At 39.2% G+C, this 21,869-nt stretch overlaps 1 protein-coding gene across 1 annotated transcript; it reads left to right on the top strand.

The window, feature by feature from the left end:
• Positions 1–308: 308 nt before the first annotated feature.
• On the top strand, positions 309–21,639 carry jade3 (jade family PHD finger 3). The gene is made up of 12 exons (XM_079840150.1): positions 309–498; positions 9,804–9,863; positions 11,841–11,900; positions 11,987–12,066; positions 12,219–12,376; positions 15,060–15,250; positions 15,364–15,575; positions 16,286–16,453; positions 16,681–16,797; positions 17,245–17,703; positions 19,681–19,798; positions 20,119–21,639. Exons 3-12 carry the CDS (start codon positions 11,852–11,854, stop codon positions 20,958–20,960), a joined length of 2,394 nt encoding a protein of 797 aa, XP_079696276.1. The 5' UTR covers positions 309–498; positions 9,804–9,863; positions 11,841–11,851; the 3' UTR covers positions 20,961–21,639.
• The last annotated feature ends 230 nt before the right edge of the window (positions 21,640–21,869 follow it).

The following is a 21,869-nucleotide window of genomic DNA, read 5'->3' on the forward strand; positions in this document are numbered from 1 at the left end:
TAAAAACAAAACAAACAAAAAACATACTTTTATTCAGCAAGGATGCGCTATGGTGTTGAAAAAAGCGATTTAAATAATTCTGTTCTGTTGACCTTTCTATTTATCAAAAATTCCAGAAAGAAATGTAACTCCGTTTTCCACCAAGATATTAACCAAATTAAATAACTACATCACAGCCCTCGAAAGTGACAACTAGGGGACATTTAACTACCACAGAAAAAGAATTATGCTATGAAGTTTACACTGGCGCTCTCAGTCTGAGTAGGGCCATGAATTGGGCGGAGTTTAGGACCCAGCGGTCGGGCAGTACAATAGAGCTGTTGTGTCGTGGTGAGAGGGTGATTTCTGCTTTTGGGATATTGACAGTGGGACAAGAAAGAAAAGAAATAACGAAAATACGGGTATTTGTCGCACATCTGGACTGCTGACTTCAATACAGCCTTGCGGAGTCTATCGCCGTGTGCGATCGTCCCGAAACACTAGCTTTTTGGATGTGAGGTAAGGGTGCTGCATGAACAATACTGCTCGTGTCTTCACACTGGGTTCACTGTGCCAGTTATCCAGGCAGCGGGGCCTGCTGCTTCCTACAGATCCTTTATGAGCGTCCTTTTACGTCCACATTAGACAACTGAAACCACATTGGTAGTAACGATACCATTATGTTTGCGTTAAAGTTTGCGATCACGCTCTGAATGATGTTATATACACACAGGAAGTGTTATTATGGAGGTAGAAGGGATTGTAGTGACTGGAGAGGGTTCGTCATGTAGGGCGGCTCGAGTTTGGCGCCAAGGCCGTCAGAAACCCTCGCGCGTACAGCAATGGTGGACGCCAGCACATAATGCTCACACACAGACACTGTTTAGCGAGACTTTGCTGTAAAGCATTGCTGTGTTTACCCTCCGAGTCTTTATTTAGCTGTGTGAACTTGCAGATAGGTCCTCATAACTGAACATTAATGCGAAATGGTCATAACAAGGATTCGCCAAATATTTCTCCTCGTTGCATCATGTTTGAGGTTTACAAATAGTTTATGTTGTGTTTGAATTGAATTGAAGTGTCGTTCACTTCTCATGTTCTGCATGTAAACAGCGTGGCCAGACAACTTTGTTTTTAAAACCTTGTGAAATGTATTTATCATCACATCACTTCAAGAACACTTGAAAATTGTATGTCAATTGCACAACAAATGATTCAACAGATAAAACGAATAAATGTATTGAAATGGCGTGCACTCTGTAAAATGTAATTAAATGACACGTAATCAAAATTAAGCTTTAATTCTGACGCTGTGCACCGTGCAACAGAAAGTTTGGAGCGGAAGTATCGTTATTGGAATGCGGGAATGCCCTCCTCGAGCTTCCGTTTCCCCCCACTGCTTCCCGCGAAATCCTATGCTTCTCGTCGAGGGTTTATTCAACATTACAGAATAAACTATAGGCATTTAAGGCGCTTATTAACATTTTTTGCTGACAGTTGGTAACGAAGGATAAACGTTGCGTGAGCTGAGTAACATCAGTTTTATTGTCCTTCTAATAGTCAGTGAATGAAGGTTTGCTGGTCTTAAGTCTAGTGTGTGAGGTAGGTGTCGAGGTAAAGTAGTCTGGGCACTAGGTGGACGGAATTTGCGTTTTGTGAGCCAAATCTTCTGAATCTTTTCACTAAAAATATTTATTTGTAGAAGCGTTCAATAGAGATTCGTTGTCATTTGTAGGGGCCTTGACAGCCATCATTATGTTGATGGCCTCAACCATCTACAAAAATAATACCCAAAATACATTTTCACAATCCTTTTCTCTTAAAAATAAAGTTTTTTTTATTGATATCTGTGGTTCCATGAAGTACCTTTAACATCCATGGAACCTTTCCATCCCATAAAATGTTCTTTAACTTATTAAAATGTTCTCAAAGCACTAAAGTTGCAGTCAGATTTACAGCTATTCCAGTAATTTCAATAGGAATGTGGTCAGAAGTTTTGTGATGTTGGAAGATTTCCCCACGCAGATTTCACAACGGGATCAAGTTGGTCAACCTGATTTGCAAAGTTTTTTTTCTATTCTGTGTTATCTGTGCTTCATATACAAGGGCCCTTTTCCCCCACAAAAATGTGCTAATTGTGACTGCACACCTTAAGAAGAAAATTTTTATTTTAAGAGCTGATCACTGAAAGTTTTTTTGGGGGGAACCCAAAGTGACTCTTATATTAAGTGTTGCTTAATTTTAATTCAGTATTTTTCTACCTCCTTTATGTTCTTGTAGTGAACGTTGACTCGCATGACATACTCGACGAATGACACGTCCTATCTCGTTCGGTCAGTCAGCAGATTCTTGTTCAAAAATAAAATCTCTCAATTTGTTATTTTTGTTCACAAACAAGATACCATATTTCAGGTGTTTTCAATCTTTTAGATGCTTCCAAATATGATCCTCTTCATGCGAGGGACCCCATTATAAAATTCAAAAGGCTTCTATATATTTTCATGTATAAAGACCAAATTTATACTGTGGAAAGTTAACATTATAAATATGCGTAAAATAAATGTGAAAATATTGTTACATTAATTTTTTATTTTATTTTTAACTTACTATAGCTCTGTACTGTTAGATTATTTATTTAAATCACATTTATATTTTACTTTAATTAAACAATTTAAAGAACATTTATTTTTATTTAATCTTTTTTTTCCCCCACGTTTTTCTCTAAACTTTTCCACAGACCCACTAGCACTCCCTTGTGGCCCCCTGACCCCAGACTGAAAACCCTTGTCCTGGTTAATTTCATTCAAGTTTTTTGTTTAGTAAAGAAGCGTATGCTTTCAATAGGTACACCAAATATTGCTCCGGCTACACTTAAATACTATTGGTTCATGATGCGGTCAATCTTTAAAAGCAGGAAGTGAATGAAAAAAGAACATTCTATAAGATTTGTTCAAAACATTTTGTTCGCTAGCAAAACACCACTTCAATATAGTTCTTTGTAAGGGTCAGTTCAACACAAAATTAACAGCAAATTTAAGAAGATGCATAGGAGAGAAATTTAATTTTAAAGATAATTTTTACAGTGCATTTCTAAAAGAGCCAGTAAATGGGACGGTTCATTGGCACACTAGGTCAGTGTGAGGTGGGTGTGTGGGGGTGAAGTAGCTCTCAGCAGCCTCTGATCTGTTAGTTTTGGGGTGTGGGGTGGTCTGTCTGGGTAGAGCATTGTGCTTTATCATGGTGCCGTAGGAGTGGGGGTTGGTTTTAGAACTGTGTCATTTTGTCTTGCCATTTTGAGCTAAAATGCAAGGCCACCCAGATTAGATGGTCTCCCCTTCATGTTTGCCTTAAAACCTTTCAAATTTGAGAAATTTGACACAACCCTCCTATTTGGTCTCGGTTGAATTGGTCTTATTTACACAACCACACAATACTGATTCATTCTAGGTGCACATAAGACTATTTTTTTCAAATGGAGCTGATAGATATGATCCAATTCCTAATTATCAATGTGGTGAGCTAGTCACAGCCATTGTTTCTGCTTTCACTGTTTTAGTTTACCTCTCTGTCCTTCTTAAATGCAGAGCCACAGAAATCTTCAGCACCCATTCAGTCTCATTAGTGCTTCCTTTTTAAAACATTCGCACTGTGCGAATGGGGGAGTTTGTGCGTCACAAGCAGATGTTCTATTCTGCGTTTGAAAGCTGGTCTGTTACTGTCACAAATGTGGCTTTAGGTCCACGTCAAAAGTCCTTCAGGGAGCAGTGAAGAGGTGCACTGAGTGCTTTTTCCGTTTATTTAGTCTGAAGATATTGCACTGCACAGCAGTCATAATGAGCATGCACTGCAGTCTAAAAACGTATCTTATATCTAATACTTGTTTGGTACAGTAGTAGTAATCCATACCAGCTTGATAATGATATGAATAAGGATCATACTAGACATTTACTGACTGTTTCCAAAGCACCGTCCACTATTGTTGGGGAAAACCGATAACCTCTCCTCAAACGCAAGCCATCGGTTAAGTCAGAAGTTGTCTAGTAGTTGTTGTGGCAAATACACTTGTTCTTACGTTTGTGGTCAGCAAATTCAATATATAATGAATATTCAATATATGGCCGTGTCTATTTGACCACACGCTTAAAGGTAGGTTAGCCAGTTTCAGAGAGGCTAGCAATAGCAAGCTAGCTTTGAAAGCATAAAGCCGCGTTTCCACCGAAATTACCCGGAACTATTTGTACCAGGAACTTTTTTCCCAGGAACTTTTTCTCCCCCAGACCTGCTACAATCTGCGTTTCCACCGCGGTCTAAAGTACCGGGGAGATTAGGCAAATTAGTCCGGTGACGTGGCAATGCGCGCGACTGCTTCTCCCAGTCACCGACGGACAGTAATCACTTTTGCGCGATACTGTCTGCAACAATAACAAGTGTAGGTGATGCAAGCAGCGCTGCTTTTGCTGATTATGTACACACATTACCAACACTGCTTATTTAAACGTGCACTTTCACCTGGTTTGACCATTTTAATGCAAAATGGGATGATGGGCAATCCAAAATCTGAATGTGTTGTAATAGCTCAATTCCAAAACAAAACATTTTCTATAAAAGGATAATGAGGTTTCAGTCATGACAGATGTGTGAAAAGTTAATTGAATGAAAACAATAGACTGAATTAAGCAGTTGAAAGATTAGGTACTAGACTGCAAGTATTTTATTTTTTATCACAATAACATCTCTTAACATTCACAACAAAAAAAATTCACATGACTAGTATTACAATATGCTTCATTAAATGTATAATTTTAGAGACTTTCTTCCTCAAATTTGAAATGAAGCAGGACCACACTTATGGCTTCACTTAAGTTGTGGTTATAAGTTATTATCCTACATTCACATAGTTATACATTTAAAAATATAATATTTGGGTTTTCTAGATATGTTTATGTGCATATTCAGAAAGACTTGCGAGCAGCAGCCCTTTTATTTGCTTCCTACACTATATGAATACAATTAGAATGTGGTTATATAGTTAGAATGTGGAAATTAAAGACACAGTGACATTTTACACATTTTACTTTATTTTAGACAGATTAGTTCTTACAAAATTAAAATAAAAGTGTGCAAAGACAAATAAATTACTAGAACAATAAAATGAAAATATAAAATGTGAAAACAACAATATAAAAAAAGTGTATTTTTCAATAACCTGTCCAAGAGCTGTGCCAACACGTACAATATATAAAGTACAAATGTGGTAGTGCAAATGCTTCATTCAAGCGGCTGGTCATTGTGGCTACTTCTTGAACGACTGGACAAACTGTCCAAGAACAGACAGAAACCCGGTCTGAAAGTCCCTCTGCTTTCTTCCGCTTCTGACTGGTGGAATGCCAGCTCTTGCCTCCTCATCTCTCCTCGGCCTGGCTATCCAGTAACAGCTGCATATATTGATCACGCTGTTCATGTCCATGCTGCAGGACGGCCCGGCCCATGTCCCTCAGTGCATCAAAAAAGTCACAGTCCTTTTTCCTTTTCCCTAAGTAGAAAACTTGCACAGAAACACATGGAAATTAATACACAAGGCAACCATGAAACAATAGAAACCATCAATTAATTATTTAAAGTGTTTTCACTACAAATAATGAACAATTGTTTGGCCAGCTTGAACAATGCCCAGTGTGCAAATTTTATCATGGGCAATTTAAGTTTACAATTAAAAACAACAAAACCATTAAGGATTACACATCAGTTTTTAAATATATACACATTTTTGTCAGCTTTATAACGTACTAGTGACCGCGGGGGAAAACACGCTGGTCTCCGTTGCCTGCGATTCATCAGGGCCACTCGTTACGTCTGGAAAAGCACGTTGAAAAAAGTTACTGCAACGTGTTTAAACACTGCAACGAGTTTAATAGATGATACCAAGATGATATATTTACCTTACCTTTACCTTCGGATTCTTGGATGGTTTCCAACAACGCACTAGCCGAGTCTTTCGTTACCGCTGCCCTAGAAAAGGACGGTCTGTCCCAACAACGCGTCCAGGCGGTCATACCACTTGTTGATACGCCGGTCGGAACCGCTCCGGTTGTTAAGGCCAATTTATACTTCTGCGTCGAGTGCACGCAGAGGGTACGGCGTACCCTACGCATAGACGCGTTGGATACGCCGTACCCTACGCCGTAGCCTGACGCGCACCTCTCCAAAAATGTAACAACGCGTCAATTCTACGCGGAACGCAAGCGCTGTGATTGGTCTGCCAGAACCCTTCCCTCAGGTCAATAAATAAATAAAAAATCTGCGATAGGAGTGTGTGTGTGTGTGTGTGTCCAGAAATTGGATGATAGTTCCTTACGTCTGCTATAACACACTATTTTGCAGTCCAGCGATTCTTTATGGTAGTAAATAAATACATAGATCCGCTGAGTATAGTTTATTTATTTTCTCATTAAAACCAAAGATGTTAATCAGTAATTGTATATCAAGAACAGGGACACATTCGGGTATATTTCGTGAATGAAGTCTCCGCAACAACAATCGCTTGCTGAGCCACCGCTGCTGAAAACAGCGGCCACGAGCTCCGCATAGTTTCACAAATGCATTCCAGCGCCAGATCGCCTTATTTAACTTTACTAATCAACTAGAGATGCTTAATTTGTATTAGATACAACAACTCAAGCTGCAAGAAAAGCCGCTCTCTCACTGCTGCTGATATTCCGACATGAATGTACAGATTCTACACATCAAGCTGCTTCTTCTTCGGCTGTTGTCTTGATTACACCAACATGCCCGAGGACACTGCCTTCTAGTGTCTGCATGTGGAATTGCACATTGACGCAGACAACAGCGCAGAAGTATAAATGCTCACGACGGCGTCGGCTACGCGCGTAGCCTACGGCGTAGCCTACGGCGTACACTCGACGCAGAAGTATAAATGGGCCTTTATGATCCTTTAATTTCTTGTAATCTTGTCTTAATTTCTTCAACTTCTCTCTGCACTGTTTTCCAGTGTGACTGGAACCGAGTCGATATCTTCAGGTATACCTTTTCATTACGGGTCGCCGTTTGCAGTTCCCGCTGGATGTCCTCCTCCGCTTATATGCTCAATAAAGCCTGAACCTCGTCGTCGGTCCATCGGTCGAATTTATTGTTGAACTCCATTGTTGCAAAAAAAAATATTTACTGAACGCAAAACCCACAGAACTCACCTCGCAAAAGACTCGTAAATATGGCGGTGGAAAAAAAAAATAGCTGCGAGAGCTGAACCAATCAGCATGTTCAGCGCCCAAGTCCCACCCCCGAAAGTTCGGGAACTTTTCAAAAGTCCCACCTCGCAAGCAGGGCCGTTTGGAGGGGGAAATATTTACCCGGAACTTCATTTAGACCCTGGTTCCTGCGGTCGAAACACACCGAGTTCCCCCCCAAAGTTCCTGGTTCCGGGGTAAAGTTCCTGCGGTGGAAACGCGGCTTAAGATTGTTGTTTTGGTTCAGGAGGAACTGTGAAAGGCGGCTGCTGTTTGTTTTTGCGGCGCTCTGTGACTGTCAACAACTTTGCATAGCTTCAAGGAACACTGATGACGTGTGATGTCTGCGTGAGCAGGGAGTTATGGAAATACATATTGACAGGCAGGTAGGATATCCTATTGGTGCATTTAGTGCAATGATTGGACAAATATTTTTTGGTCGTGAGACCCCACAGATCTATGGACTCTTTTTTTTTTCTTTTTTTTTGTTAAAAATATGTAGACCACTTCTATTATTGATTGCTAAAAGGATGTGAAGAGAGTTTCAACCAGTAACACAATAGGGTTTATGAAAAACATTTCCTAACCTACCTTTAACGGGTTGACAGTGATGGTTTTTCCTATAGACTAGCGCTGTGCGATATTGAAGAAAAATGCGATATGCAATACCTTGTTAAATAATGATGCGATATTCGATATGCGATACGATATTGCTTTAAGTGTGTAAAATCTATTTAAATTATATAAAAAAAAATATTTAAAAGCTGAGAATGATACCATTTATGTTTCACATTCTTTCTGGGAAAAGAAAGCATCGCTACAACTTCTGAAAGTGACCAGCAGTGTTGTAGCAAAAATAAATGTCACAAATCTGACAATATAATTTTAACATCAATTTAAACAAACAAAAAATGTAATGCCAATATTTAAATACCAAAAACTCTTTGCTTGACTTGGAAATATATATACCGTAGTTATATCAACCTAAAACTTAACAAGAACATCCAGGGAAACAAAGACACCTGAACTAGGGGTGGACGATTATTTTTGTTATTTTAATTTATCTTTGTTATTAAAAATAAGTACTCAAAACAGTAGTCTTCACATTAATTAAATATACACTGATACATAATAAAGCTACAAAGGTTATTCAGCCAAGAGCACTGAGTGATTTTCTCTTTTTCTTTTGTTGTTTGACAGACAGCGGCAGGTTTACTGTATTATCAGGCTGTCACTTTAAGACATAATGCACTATGACGGGGTCTAAATAAAGTTCCGGGTAAAAATGTCCCCCTTGAAACGGCCCTGCTTGCGAGGTAGTACTCTTTCAAAGTTCAGGACCTTTCGGGGGTGGGACTTGGGCGCTGAACATGCTGATTGGTTGAGTTCACGCAGCATTTTATTTCAACCTAAAAATCTGTTGCGGTGCGTGCAGTAAGAGTTGATTACTATTCAAATCAACAATGGAGTAAAAAAAAAAAAAAAAAAACGACTTTTTTTTTTTTACCACTAGGTTCAGGCTTTATTAAGGTTATATGCGGAGGGCGAAATCCAGTGGGAACTGGAAAGTCGCGCACAGCCCTACGTCACCGGACTAATCTTTACGTTACTTAAGACTGTGATGGAAATGCAGACAGCAGCAGGTCTAGGGAAAAAAAGAGTTCCTGGGACAATCTTTCCGGGTAATTCCGGTGGAAACGGCTTAAGTCATTGGATGTACCTGTTTAAGCAGGTCATTACATTCTATTGCTGAAGTTTCTAGACTGTAGGGGGTCTGGGCAGATCACTAGTACTCCATCTTGTATGCTAAACTGTTATATAACACAGTCACACAAATTCCCTCTCTTATTGTAAGTGTTAGGGTTGATATGATGGTGAAATTACTCTAAAGTCTGTAAATTCCTGTTTTGTTTGTACAATGAGTCCCTCAGGGAGCACCATGTCTTTAATTCACTATTTAAAGCAACTTGCTTCTAAAAATGCAAATTCCATCTCGACTCTTCTCATCCTGCCTGTGGTACTATTTATAGTGTCCGCTCTGTCAGGCATTTGCCTTGCCACTACCACAGAAATAACCAACTCAAACAATAACACAGTATTTTCAAAGGTCGCTACACAATGGTCAGAGACGCTTGTCTGCATTTTTATGACTATAGCAGCTTTTAAGATGCAATTTCTCCCAGAAGTTTACTATGCCGAGTGTCTGAGAGCTAAAGCTTTTTGAAAAATATCAAAACAATACATGAGAAAAAATCTAAAATGAATCAACTAGTGAGGAGTAATAAAATAACTCCTTGCTTTAAATAATTTGCTTTGCTTAATAAAAGCTGTCCTTTCAAGGTGTGTCTGTACATAGTTTCATATGTGTGGCTTGGCTGCAATTGCTCCTAGTGAACTAGGTTAATATTTATTTAAGGAGGCCCCTCAGTCAGGTATCGGAGCCTAATAAATCACAGTACAGGCCTGTGCTTTGCTGGGTGTCTATCAGTCCTGTTACCCTCCACTGCCTGTTTTACCACCCCACATTTTCATTTAGACTGTAGTTTGTGGTCTGTCCTCATGTCTTATTCTTTTGTTCAGGCATGAGCGAGAGGCAGATGCACAGCAGAGGAAAACAGTAGCATGCTCTTTGAATTTATGGTAAGTAAAAAACAGCTCAATGAAAGAAAAAACATTAAAGCTGCCCTCTATGGTAATATCATTCGATGGGGTATTGATATATAGTTATTACCATGTTCATGTGATTTGGTACTTAAAAGAATACCATGGTAATACCAGCACGGCTTCCTATGCAGTTTGGAAAATAAGTCAAATTAAACAGAGTAAATAAAGATATTTGTGTCAGACAATTGCACTTATTCCGTTTTCTAAAGTATAAGAATATAAGAATTTCTAAAAACATAAATTCAGAGTGTTTTCATGGCAAAAGTTTAGTGATCCTTTAGTGAATGAATTCAAGCCACACGTTTTCATTATGCAAAAATGCTGGTTTTAAAGCATCTTATCACTTCGAGAACCAATGTAAAAATAAAAATAGTTACAGATGACTGTACTATATACCAAATATAATGCTGTATGAACCATTTGAGAGCACTGAGTGATTTTCTCTTTTTCTTTTGTTGTTTGGCAGACAGCAGCAGGTTTACTGTATTAAGGCCCGGGTATACTTCGGCCGTCCGCGTTCGTGCACCGCCCGCATGACGTAATTTTCGTCACTCGGAGGGCTCGCGGCCGGCCGCACACCCGGTCCGCGCGCAGCCCAAATTTTGTGACCGCGCGGACGGTCCGCGTGCAACAGCGCATGCGCCAGCAGTACAGAAGAGTCCACTAGGTGGCAATAAACACAGTATTGAGCACAGTGTTCAGCCGTCGAAGAAGAGTGTGCAAAGACCGGTTTAAAAACAACACGCTTGGAAAAAAAAGAGAGAATTTTTGATTCTTCAGTGTTTCTTCCAAACTATGTAGCAATGGTGGATGCACTACAATTCTTCTCCGATCATGCCCAGCGAATGTCCCGTTGATGACAGGACTCAGTGCTGCCCTCCGATGTCTGGTAGTGCATAGACACTTTTTTACTGCGCATGTGTCGAACGCGATCCTCCGCGCGCATCCGTTGTGTAGTATACTTTGAAAGACGCGCGGACAGGGCCGGTAAGTGAAGTATACCCGGGCCTTTAGGCTTCTGTCACTTTAAGAGCTAATGCATCAAATATTCATACAATCATTCAGATATTGCATTCCGTTGCTCTATGCATATCATGAAATGTACATTTGCGATATTTCGATATAATGGGAACCGTGTACCATGGTAAATGTAAAATTAATAATCATAGTAATAATTTCAACAACTATTCAAACCACAACAACAATAATACAAATGTTTCTTATTCTAAGTAAATGCAAAGTAGAATTATTTTATATTCTTGAAATTGTATTTTCCTTGATTTGCACCAAAACAATGCATGGTAATAACAGCAATATTTACACTACTGTTTTAAAAAGTAAGTCAGTATTTTTTTTTTTTTTTTTTTTTAAGAAATTAATACTTTTTTTTAGCAGTGATGCATTACATTTGTCAAAATTTAGAGTAAAGTCTTTTATAATGTTATTATAAAGATTTCTATTTTTAAAAAAGGCTGTTCTTTTAAATGTTCTACTCAGCAATTAAACCTGAAAGAAATGTATCTCAGTTCCCACAAACAATCTGTTTATTACTGATAGAAATAATAAATGTTTCTTGAACAGCAAATCGGCATATTTCAATAATTTCTGAAGGATCATGTGACACTGAAACCTGGAGTAATGGCTGCTAAAAATTCAGCTTTGTCAATACTATTTCATAATATTACTGTTTTTACTGTATTATCAAATAAATGCAGCCTTAGCGAGTATATAATACTTCTTTCAAAATCATTCAAATGTTGAACCGACCCCAAACTTTTTAACAGTAGTGTAGATATGCCTGTAAACCAAGGTAAACTAGCATTAACTAATTCCCCCGTTATGTTAAAACATCACTGTTGTTTTAATGTTGGAGAAATAATTGTGCTTAAATGGTTTAAGTGGAACGTGGTTGAGTTGAAGACAAATTTGAGCTGGACTTATTTTTCATTGCAGGATATGTCAGGATGAAACGACTCAGGACTTCAAGCAGCAGTGACAGTTCAGACAATGAGAGTGAGTCAAAATTCAGAATCTGTATAAGTTTTATGGAGAACAAAAATGTATTTATTCTTGGCTGACTCTGTTGTTTTATCATAAAGGTCCCTCGACGTCCTTTTCCTCTAACAAGTATGGAAGCAAACCGGGCACCCCCGCCTCTGCTCAGAAGAAACCAGCAGAGGTAAACACAGAAGAAGAATACCATAACCTATTTTAGATTGTTTTTTTTTTTGTTTTTGTTTTCAGGAGACCTATGAATGATTTCTTTTATAGTAAAATTGGGCATATCAACTCATTCAGGTTGATATTCTTGGTCTTATTTCTCCCTTGTAGGTGTTCAGAAAAGACTTGATCAGTGCCATGAAGCTGCCGGACTCTCACCATATTTCTCCAGAGGATTATTACCTGTTGGCGGACACATGGAAGCAGGAATGGGAAAAAGGAGTCCAAGTACTTGCCAGTCCAGACACTATCCCTCAGCCCTCTATGAGGTATGTCACTTTGAATAAAAGCAGGTAAAAACAGGTTTTTGGACATGTACCATCTTGCATGTGACTTAAAGGGATAGCTCACCCAGAAAGGAAAATTCGGTCATCATTTACTCACCCTCAAGTTGTTTCAAAACTGTATGAATTTCTTTCTGCTGCTCAACTCAAAAGAAGATATTTTAAAAAAATGTTGGTAATCAATTGATGGGCCCCATTGACTTGCATAGTTTTCTTAATAAATGATGACAGAAATGTAATTTTTGGGTGAACTATCCCTTTGAAGTTAGCATGTAAGGGAACTTGCGATAGTCTTTTCTTCCCTATTATGACGCGTGTCAGAGTGAAATGGCTTCTTGAACAAAATCAAATGTAGGGTGGGAATTGATTTTGTCTATCGGGAATTGATTGGATTGTTATCGTTTGCTATTGCGGTGATCTTGCGAGTGATGGGTTGTTTTGCCCTCACGACAGTAAATGCATCATCAGAGAAGAGATGGTATTTCAAGAGGGAGGGGAAGTTATTTAGATTACGAGGGCACATTAATTTTTACAAGATAATGATGTGCACTTGGGTTGTCATAGTACCAAAATTTCAGTAGTCGGTCACTACGAGTAAAATTGTGTTGTTCTCTGTACCAATTTCGGTACCAGAGCAAAATCTGTTGAATTAAATACTTTTTAAGTACTAAAATTTGGCCCCATTTTGTCTTGTCCATTGGTTATTACTGTCAATTATCACAGTTTCCAATTCAGTCGCACACTTGTGTATGGTGGTCAATCCAGAAACCTTGCAGTGTTCTTAGCCCCATGAAAAACTAGACTTATATTCAGATTGTGCATTGGCTGCAATGCTCAACGCCTGTAAATAGAAACCTATGAGAGTCATAGAACAATCAAACATGAACAAGTGCGTTTGAAAGCAGCGCCTATCAGTAAGTACTTGGTACTACCGGTACTCCAGAAATGCTGATATCGTCAACTTTTCTTTTTTTTATAGTACCAACTGGTACATGTAGTATCGGTACGTTTCACAACCTTAAAGGGATAGTTCATCCAGAAATGAAAATTACTGATTTACTCACCCTCAAGCCATCCTAGGTGTATATTATATTCTTCTATTAAAAAATGTCCTGGCTCATCCAAGCATTATAATGGCAGTGAATGGAAGCCCAAAAAAATGCATCCATCTATAATAAAAGTAAATCACATGGCTCCAGGGGGTTAATAAAGGCATTTTTAAGTGAACTGATGGGGTTTTGTAAGAAAAATACTCATATTTAAAACTTTATAAAGTAAAATATCTAGCTTCCACCAGACCGCTTTCCATATTCAACTCAACAGAAAAAGCGTAACTGACGTCGGACGTAGCGTAAGCGTTTTGAACTGCGAGAGGCGTTACACTTTCTTCGTAAGTGCATGGAAAAATCATTTATAATAGAGCTGCACGATTAATCGTTAAAGGTGCACTGTGTAAATTTTAGCGGCACCTAGCAGTGAGATTGTGAATTCCAACCGTCTACCGCCCTCCCTGTTGAAGCACATAGAGAAGCTACGGTGGCCGACACATGACAAAAATGTTGTCATCTGAGACAGCAGAGAGTAGCTAGCGCTTTGTAGAGCAGTTTATCCGTTTAGGGCTACTGTAGAAAAATGGTGGTGCAAAATGGCGATTTCACTGTAAGGGGACCCGTGGTGTATGTAGATAGAAATGGCTCATTCTAACTAAGATAATAAAAACATAACAGTTCATTATGTAAGGTCTTTATACACCACGGAAAACATAGTTGTGTATATTATATTGCATTTCTGTCAATAGATCCTCATAAATACTACACACTTCACCTTTAAAAAGATCACAATCTCAATTCAAACATCCAAAACCAAAATGACTGATTCCGCTCTGTCTATTACGCCTGTTTCACATCGCAATGTCAGTGGTAATTTTGTCGCTGCCCATTTTAATGAATGAGCGCGTAGGCTGTCACACTTCCACTCCAATTTATGGTCTCAGTCATTGATATTGGCAGCGACAAAACGCATGCTGCTCCGCTGATGCTTGTGATATGAAACTGTTTAAACCAAAGACTTTGGGGACTTTGGTTAACCTTTGAAATTACGATCATCAACATTCAAATCTGTGTTCGGGCTGCCGCTGATCCGGAGAGAGCAGCTTTCATGTAAATGCACAGCTTCAGTCTTTTCAACCACATTTAAATAACGGGATAAAAGTGTATTGGGTTAAAAGTTTATAGTTTGGGTATAAACACTGATGTCTAGTGATCAAAATAAGAGTAAACCATCTTTTGTAAGTATTTTGACACTGTATTGCATTGCTTATTACACCAGGAGTGTTTAAAAAAAAGGGTTTGTCATTGAATCATTCATTTAAAATATTTATTGACAAATGCTGATTCATCCAATATTGAAACAAGTCTTGATGAATGAGACATATTTTTTTTATTTTGTTTAATTTAATATATTTTTTAAATAGACTAAAGCAATGAACATTTTGTCGGGTTTGCATGTTATTTTGTCTAGTTGTAGTTTTCTTTAGAATGGTGTGAGAATTGCAATCTCCATTTTACACAAGATTCTCAATTTATCCAGAATCGTGTAGCTCTAATTTATAACAAATATGGCAATATTCCATATAAATAAAGAATTAATGGTGACTTTTTGTGTGTAGGATGATAGCAGAGAAGCAAAAGGAGGTCCTCTTCACAAAACCGAGGAAATATATTCAGTGCTGGAGTCAGGACTCTACGGAGACGGGTTATGTCAATATCAAGGAGCTGGCGGAGGCTATGTGCAGATATGACCTAGATGATATGGATCTATACTGGCTCCAGCAGCTCAATGCAGAGCTTGGAATGATGGGTAAGAGAGAGGGGATGCCTTTAAAAGCAAGACCTTGTCTGGTGTCTTCCCTGTTAGATTTGCTGTCATGATTTGCTTTAAGGAATAAAGTACGATTTGTATGTTACATTTAGGTGACGGGCCGGTGGATGAGCTGACGATGGAGCGGGTCATGGAGGCACTGGAGAGGCAGTGCCATGACAACATGAACCACGCCATCGAGACTGAGGAAGGGTTGGGAATAGAGTACGATGAGGACGTCATCTGTGATGTATGTCGCTCACCTGACAGCGAGGAGGGCAATGACATGGTCTTTTGCGACAAGTGCAACATTTGTGTGCACCAGGTGAGACCTTTGATATCATCAGTAAATTGTCAAGAATCCGCAGGATGTTTTGTCAAGAAAAAATTCATAAGACATTTTTTGTTTAACTATTACATTTTTTGAAGTATTTACTTTTTATTATAATATTGCAGATATTATATAAACTACTGTTCAAAAGTTTAAGGTCAGTAAGATTGTTGTTGAATGAAATTAGTAGTTCTTTTCAGCAAGAATGCATTAAATTGATTGCAAGTAACAGTAAAGGCATTTATAATGCTGCGAAAGATCTCTATTTAAAAAACTTTTAAACTCAACTGTTTTCAACATTGATTACTGTATAAAAATGGTTTTTCTTGAACACTAAATCGACATATTAGAATGATTTCTGAAGGATCATGTGACACCGAAGACTGGAGCTTTCAGCTTTGCTATCATAGGAATAAATTACATTGTAAAAGCAGTAATAATGTTTCACAATATTATAGTATGAGCAAAAACATAAAAAAATCTGACGACCCCAAACTTTTGAATTGTAATGTAGTTTCTGTTGTGATGTTGTAAGAAGTTTAATTTTACATTGTATTTTTTTATGTGAATGTAGCCTTTGATGCTGACGAACATAAACAAATAAATCCATATTTGTAATATTTCTATAGTATATGATGGTATAAATATCTTCTTCTAGTTTACAATACAATACAAAAACTCATCACACTTTTATTTTGTTGCAGGCCTGCTATGGCATTGTGAAAGTGCCAGATGGAAACTGGCTGTGCAGAACTTGTGTGCTTGGTATCAACCCACAGTGCCTTCTGTGTCCCAAAAGTGGGGGCGCAATGAAGGCCACCAGGGCGGGCACTAAATGGGCTCATGTAAGCTGTGCCCTCTGGATACCGGAGGTAAGTCACAAAAATGGAATTAGACCTCCTTTATTATCATGCTTGTATGATCTTAATGTTGTTCCACTAATAATAACATTATGAATTGAGCTTTCAGCATGTTTCTATTTGTTAGTTTTATATAGATAGTCTCAGAATTAACAGACATGGGCTAAAAGCCTCAACTCATTTTGTCATTTTATGGGATCCTTAAAGAAAATAAGTATTAAGAATTTGTTTGTTTTTAGGTGAGCATTGCATGCCCGGAGAGGATGGAGCCCATCACCAAAGTGTCTCATATTCCCCCCAGTCGTTGGTCGCTCATCTGCAGTCTCTGTAAACTCAAGACTGGAGCCTGCATACAGGTAATGCTCTATAGGTCAAAATGACAGTGAATTATTATTGCTTAGGTGTATATGTGAAATTTAGCACTGGAAAATTTCTTCAGTGATGTAATTTTTACATTAGTGAAATCGAGTGCAATAGAGTGAGATAATTTTGATTGTATTTAATTGAAATTATAAGAACAGTAACTCATGGAAAAAATGTAATGAAATAAAATTAAAATCTGTACTTTTTTTGGAAGCAACGTGTAGCATACAATCTTTCATTTATGTTTTTTAATAGCTTTCAATGTGCAAATAGTTTTGAAGAACATTGAGCAAGATGTTTTTGTGTGTGTAAAATACAGGAAATAAAATGTGTTATCTCCTAATTGAAGAAATGATTTGTTTAATCAATTATTAAAATAATGATTCTAGTTTTGTCTTCCAGACTGTCCATGTTTTTTAACACCGTCTCTTGTCTTCTAGTGTTCTGTTAAGAACTGCACCATCCCTTTCCACGTCACTTGTGCTTTTGAGCACAACCTGGAGATGAAGACCATCCTGGATGAAGGTGATGAGGTCAAGTTCAAATCCTACTGCCTGAAGCACAGCAAACCTAAAGCAGGAGAAGCGGGTTTGAGTCCGGCCCGTCATAAACCTCCGACTGAGACTGAGAAACTGGGCTTGAGGGCGCAGAAGCTTCAGGAGCTGGAGGAGGAGTTCTACACACTCGTTCATCCCGAGGAAGTGGCACAAGACCTTGGAATGCCACTCCACCTGCTGGATTTCATTTTTCAGTACTGGAAGATAAAGAGGAAAAGCAACTTTAATAAGGCCCTGCTGCCACCTAAAGAAGATGAAGAGAACCTCCTGCAGCAGCCACAGGAGGACAGCATCCACACACGAATGCGCATGTTCATGCACCTGCGGCAGGACCTGGAGAGGGTGGGTACTCCTGTCATAATAGATGAGATGATTTTTTTTTTTTTTAGGCATGGGTGTGCAACAACCAAGCACTTTTTTTTCTTCTTGCTTTGAGCAAATTTCCCTGTTTTTTTTTTTCTTTCTTTTTTTTCTATTTTTTCTTCATCTTTCTATGTGAAGACTTTTAGTTGAGGTCTGCACTTAATGTTCTAGTAGATAAAAACTATATACACACACACACACACACACACACACACACTGTCGTTCAAACGTCTTTGATCGGTAAGATTTCTAATGTTTTACAGAAGTCTCTTCTGCTCACCTAGGCTGTATTTGTTTTATTAAAATACAAAAAATGTAATTAAAATGTAAAAACTTTTCTATTTGAATACTCAATATTTCAAAATGTAATTTATTTCTGTGATGCAAAGCTAAACTTTCAGTGTCGCATGATCCTTCAGAAATCATTCTAATATGATGATTTGCTACTCAAGAAACATTTATGATTATTACCAATTTTGAAAACAGTTGTGTAAAAAGTTTTTTTTCAGGATTCTTTGATTCATAGAAAGTAAATATAATCTTTTGTAACATTATAAATGTCTTTACTTTACTGACCCCAAACTTTTGAACGGTAGTACAATGTTGCAAAAGCTTTCTATTTCAGATAAATACTGTTCTTTTGAACTTTCTATTCATCAAATAATCCTAAAAAATAAAAAAAGTAAATAAAAAAAACCACCACTGTTTTCAACATTTGATAATAATCATAAATGTTTCTTGAGCAGCAAATCATCATATTAGAATGATTTCTGAAGGATGTGACACTGAAGAATGGAGTAGTGATACTAAAAATGTAGCTCCATCCATCCATCCATCCATCATCTTCCGCTTATCCGGGGCCGGGTCGCGGGGGCAACAGTCTAAGCAGAGACGCCCAGACTTCCCTCTCCCTAGCCACTTCCTCCAGCTCTTCCGGGGGAACCCCGAGGCGTTCCCAGGCCAGCCGGGAGACATAGTCCCTCCAGCGTGTCCTAGGTCTTCCCCGGGGCCTCCTCCCGGTGGGACGTGCCTGGAACACCTCCCTGGGAAGGGTGCACCTCCAGGAGGCATCCGAAATAGATGCCCGAGCCACCTCAGCTGGCTCCTCTCGATGTGGAGGAGCAGCGGCTCTACTCCGAGTTCCTCCCGAGTGACTGAGCTCCTCACCCTATCTCCTCTCCTTGAACTGTCACCTTATCGTGGTGGAGAGGTTTGAGTACCCGAATGATCCTGGGAGCTATGTTGTCTGGGGCTATATGCCCCTGGTAGGGTCTCCCAAGGCAAACAGGTCCTTGGTGACGGGCCAGACTAAGAACAGTTCACAAACCCTTATGCTCACAAACACATCAAGGACCGTGACGTCGCCCGGCATGGCGCAGCCGGGGCCCCACCCTGGAGCCAGGCCTGGGGTTGGGGCTCGTATGCGAGCGCCTGGTGGCCGGGCCTCCCCCCATGGGGTCCGGCCGAGCTCAGCCCGAAGGAGTGACGTGGGGCCGCCCTCCTGTGGGCTCACCACCTGCAGGAGGGAGCGTAAGGGGCCGGTGCATAGCAAATCGGGCGGCAGTCGAGGGCAAGGCCCCCGACGACCCGATCTCTGGACACGGAAAAATGTAGCTTTGCGCAATAAATTACATTATAAAATATATTCAAATAGTAAAGTTATTTTACATTTTAATGATATTCCACAATATTACTGTTTTGTTTGTATTTTTAATAAAATAAATGCAGCCTTGTTGAGCAAAATAGACTTCTTCTAAAACAATAAAAATCTTACGATCAAAAAAAAGATATACGTTTATGTATGTTTTTTTTTTTAAATCAGGGTTCATATATAACATAATATAATTTTTATTTTATTTTTTTGAATGAATTTTAAATAAAAATCTTTTGAAACAATTTTAAATGTGTTTACTGTTTACATTTGAATTTTGCAATTTAATTTTGTCATTTTGTCAGGTGAGAAACTTGTGCTACATGGTGAGTCGAAGAGAGAAGCTGAAGCTGTCCCAGAGTAAAGCACAGGAGCAAATTTTCAATCTGCATGTCAAACTCATTAACCAAGAGTTATCTGCAGGTAATTTTAATTTATTATAGAATTAATTGTTATTTTAAAAAGAAATGGTTTTGTTGTAATTTTATTTTAGTTTTTTGTAGCTTTGAGTTAAAATAAACTTGTATTCTATTTTTAAAATTAAAATATATATTTTCTAATTATTTCATAAGTGGTTAAATAATTTGTTCACATGTTTAGCCTTGGACTCTAGATTTACTGGAATTCAAGTTAAATTCATGCAGTCAAAAAGATCCAGTGAATTTAAAGATATAACCGTAATCTTGCATAACCTGTATTTTAACTATCCAGTACCACTGACTGACTTCTGCTTTTATTGACAGGACTTCCAGTGTCCCCTTCTGTAGAGAACCTGTTACACCCTCCTCCCAGGATAACCCTAAAACTCAAAATGCCCAAAGTGTCACTTGGCAATGGCAAAACCAGCTCCAAAACTGGTAATGGACCCCTGTGCCCGGATAACAGCAGCAACGTATATGACACTGGTGAGGGAGGCATCGGACAGGGCAAACCGCAGCTCCATCTCGGACGGGTACGGATAGAGGAGCGTGCAAACGGTCTCTTGCCCGCCTCCATCTACATACGACGAGACGGTGGCACTCCCCCATTGGCCATAAAGCAATCCGGCAAACCCCTGGCTCTGCACGCTGCCCTCCACGGTCATTCGTCCAATGGGAAGGGCAAGACTGAACCAGAGAAAACCCGCCCATTGAAATCCAACGGCATTATGGACAAGCCCGTACTCCAAAGAGACACTTCCTGCCAGACGCCCACTGAGAAGGACACCTGCAACAAGATTTCAGGGAAAGGTCAGTCAGGTGGATTCCACAAAACCTCTCTTGAGCACTTCAGTCGATCTCTCAAGGAGGCCACTGTTAGTTTAGTACGGACTGAGGACCTTCGGGCCTTTGAGAAGAACGCACGCAAGTCCTCCGGATTCCCCAAACCTGTTTCCATTGAGCAGCCACTAGGGGGCAGCAGAGCATGCCAGGAGAGTGATGGTTACTGCCCAGACGCAGAGCTCAGTGACTCTGAGCCCGAGGCTAAAGGGAAATGCCGGCAGGGAGGGAGGGGGCAAAAACAGAGAGGTCCAGCTGGGGACTATGTCAAGCCAGCCAGCCGAGCAAAACTGTCTTTTGGCTCTAGAACGTCAGTGCAAAGGTGACAATCTTCAAAAGCATCTCAAAAAACCCCACTGCCACAAATTACCCTAGTTCTTCGGCGGTAATTGGAAGTGCCAGATTCTGTTTTCCTCTGTTGAGGATCAGCCGACGGTTTTTAGTGCGGTGTGCCAAAAGATCCTTGCTGGCTGATTGCAGAAGTACAGATTGGTCTATTTTGTGGACTGATATATATCACTGTGTCTCTCTACCCAGCCAGAGTGTTTCTGCTGCAGCTGCACTTGGATCTAATACATGAGAGCATGTGTAAAGTAGGTTTCATGGGCCGTGAAGCAGTGTTTCTGTACATAAAAGGAACCTCCGTTTTTGACTGTACATAGTAGTTTGTTTTAAGATGTGGAGCACGTTGAGATGCTTTCCACGTCCTGAAACATCATCATACTTTCTTACTGATATGCTTATGCAAATAAATAAAGACTTAAGAACTCTGATCTGACAAATCATGATTGTTTTGAGAATCTGGCTGGACTTCTTTTTTTTCTCTGTTCCTTTGTCTTGCGTTGTTGTTTTTTAACTTCTTTGCTAATGTTAGAATTGCTTTAGTTGGAAAAGAACGTGTTTGTGTTCAATGGTCTTCCATCTGTCTTCAGAGTGTGAAAGGATATATGTCAAACCTTAATGTTTATATTCAGAATAAACTCTTAAGGATTTTTTTTACTCGAATCTATTTTCTGTCACTTCTCAATGGCAAAACCTAGGATTTAAAAAAAAAATTGTGTGCTTGAGATGTAGCATTTTAGCGCAAGAAAAATAACATTTTGGCATAAAAGCGTTCACATGTCCATCCAAGTCAGTCAAATAAACCGGGCTCTTGATATTAATTACAAAAAAATACTGAGAGCTCCTGAGATCCAGGCATAGACTTTTGTCCTCTGTAAAGGGCATTATATTTT

Source organism: Gobio gobio, assembly GCF_949357685.1.
Source record: "Gobio gobio genome assembly, chromosome: 17".
Taxonomy (NCBI): domain Eukaryota; kingdom Metazoa; phylum Chordata; class Actinopteri; order Cypriniformes; family Gobionidae; genus Gobio; species Gobio gobio.

Bases quoted from the DNA above. Each gene is read 5' to 3' on its own strand.
- jade3 (XM_079840150.1), top strand. From the start codon at position 11,852: ATGAAACGACTCAGGACTTCAAGCAGCAGTGACAGTTCAGACAATGAG. The intron at 11,901-11,986 runs GTGAGTCAAAAT...TTTATCATAAAG, and splicing joins TGACAGTTCAGACAATGAGA to GTCCCTCGACGTCCTTTTCC. The intron at 16,454-16,680 runs GTAAGTCACAAA...GTTTGTTTTTAG, and splicing joins GTGCCCTCTGGATACCGGAG to GTGAGCATTGCATGCCCGGA.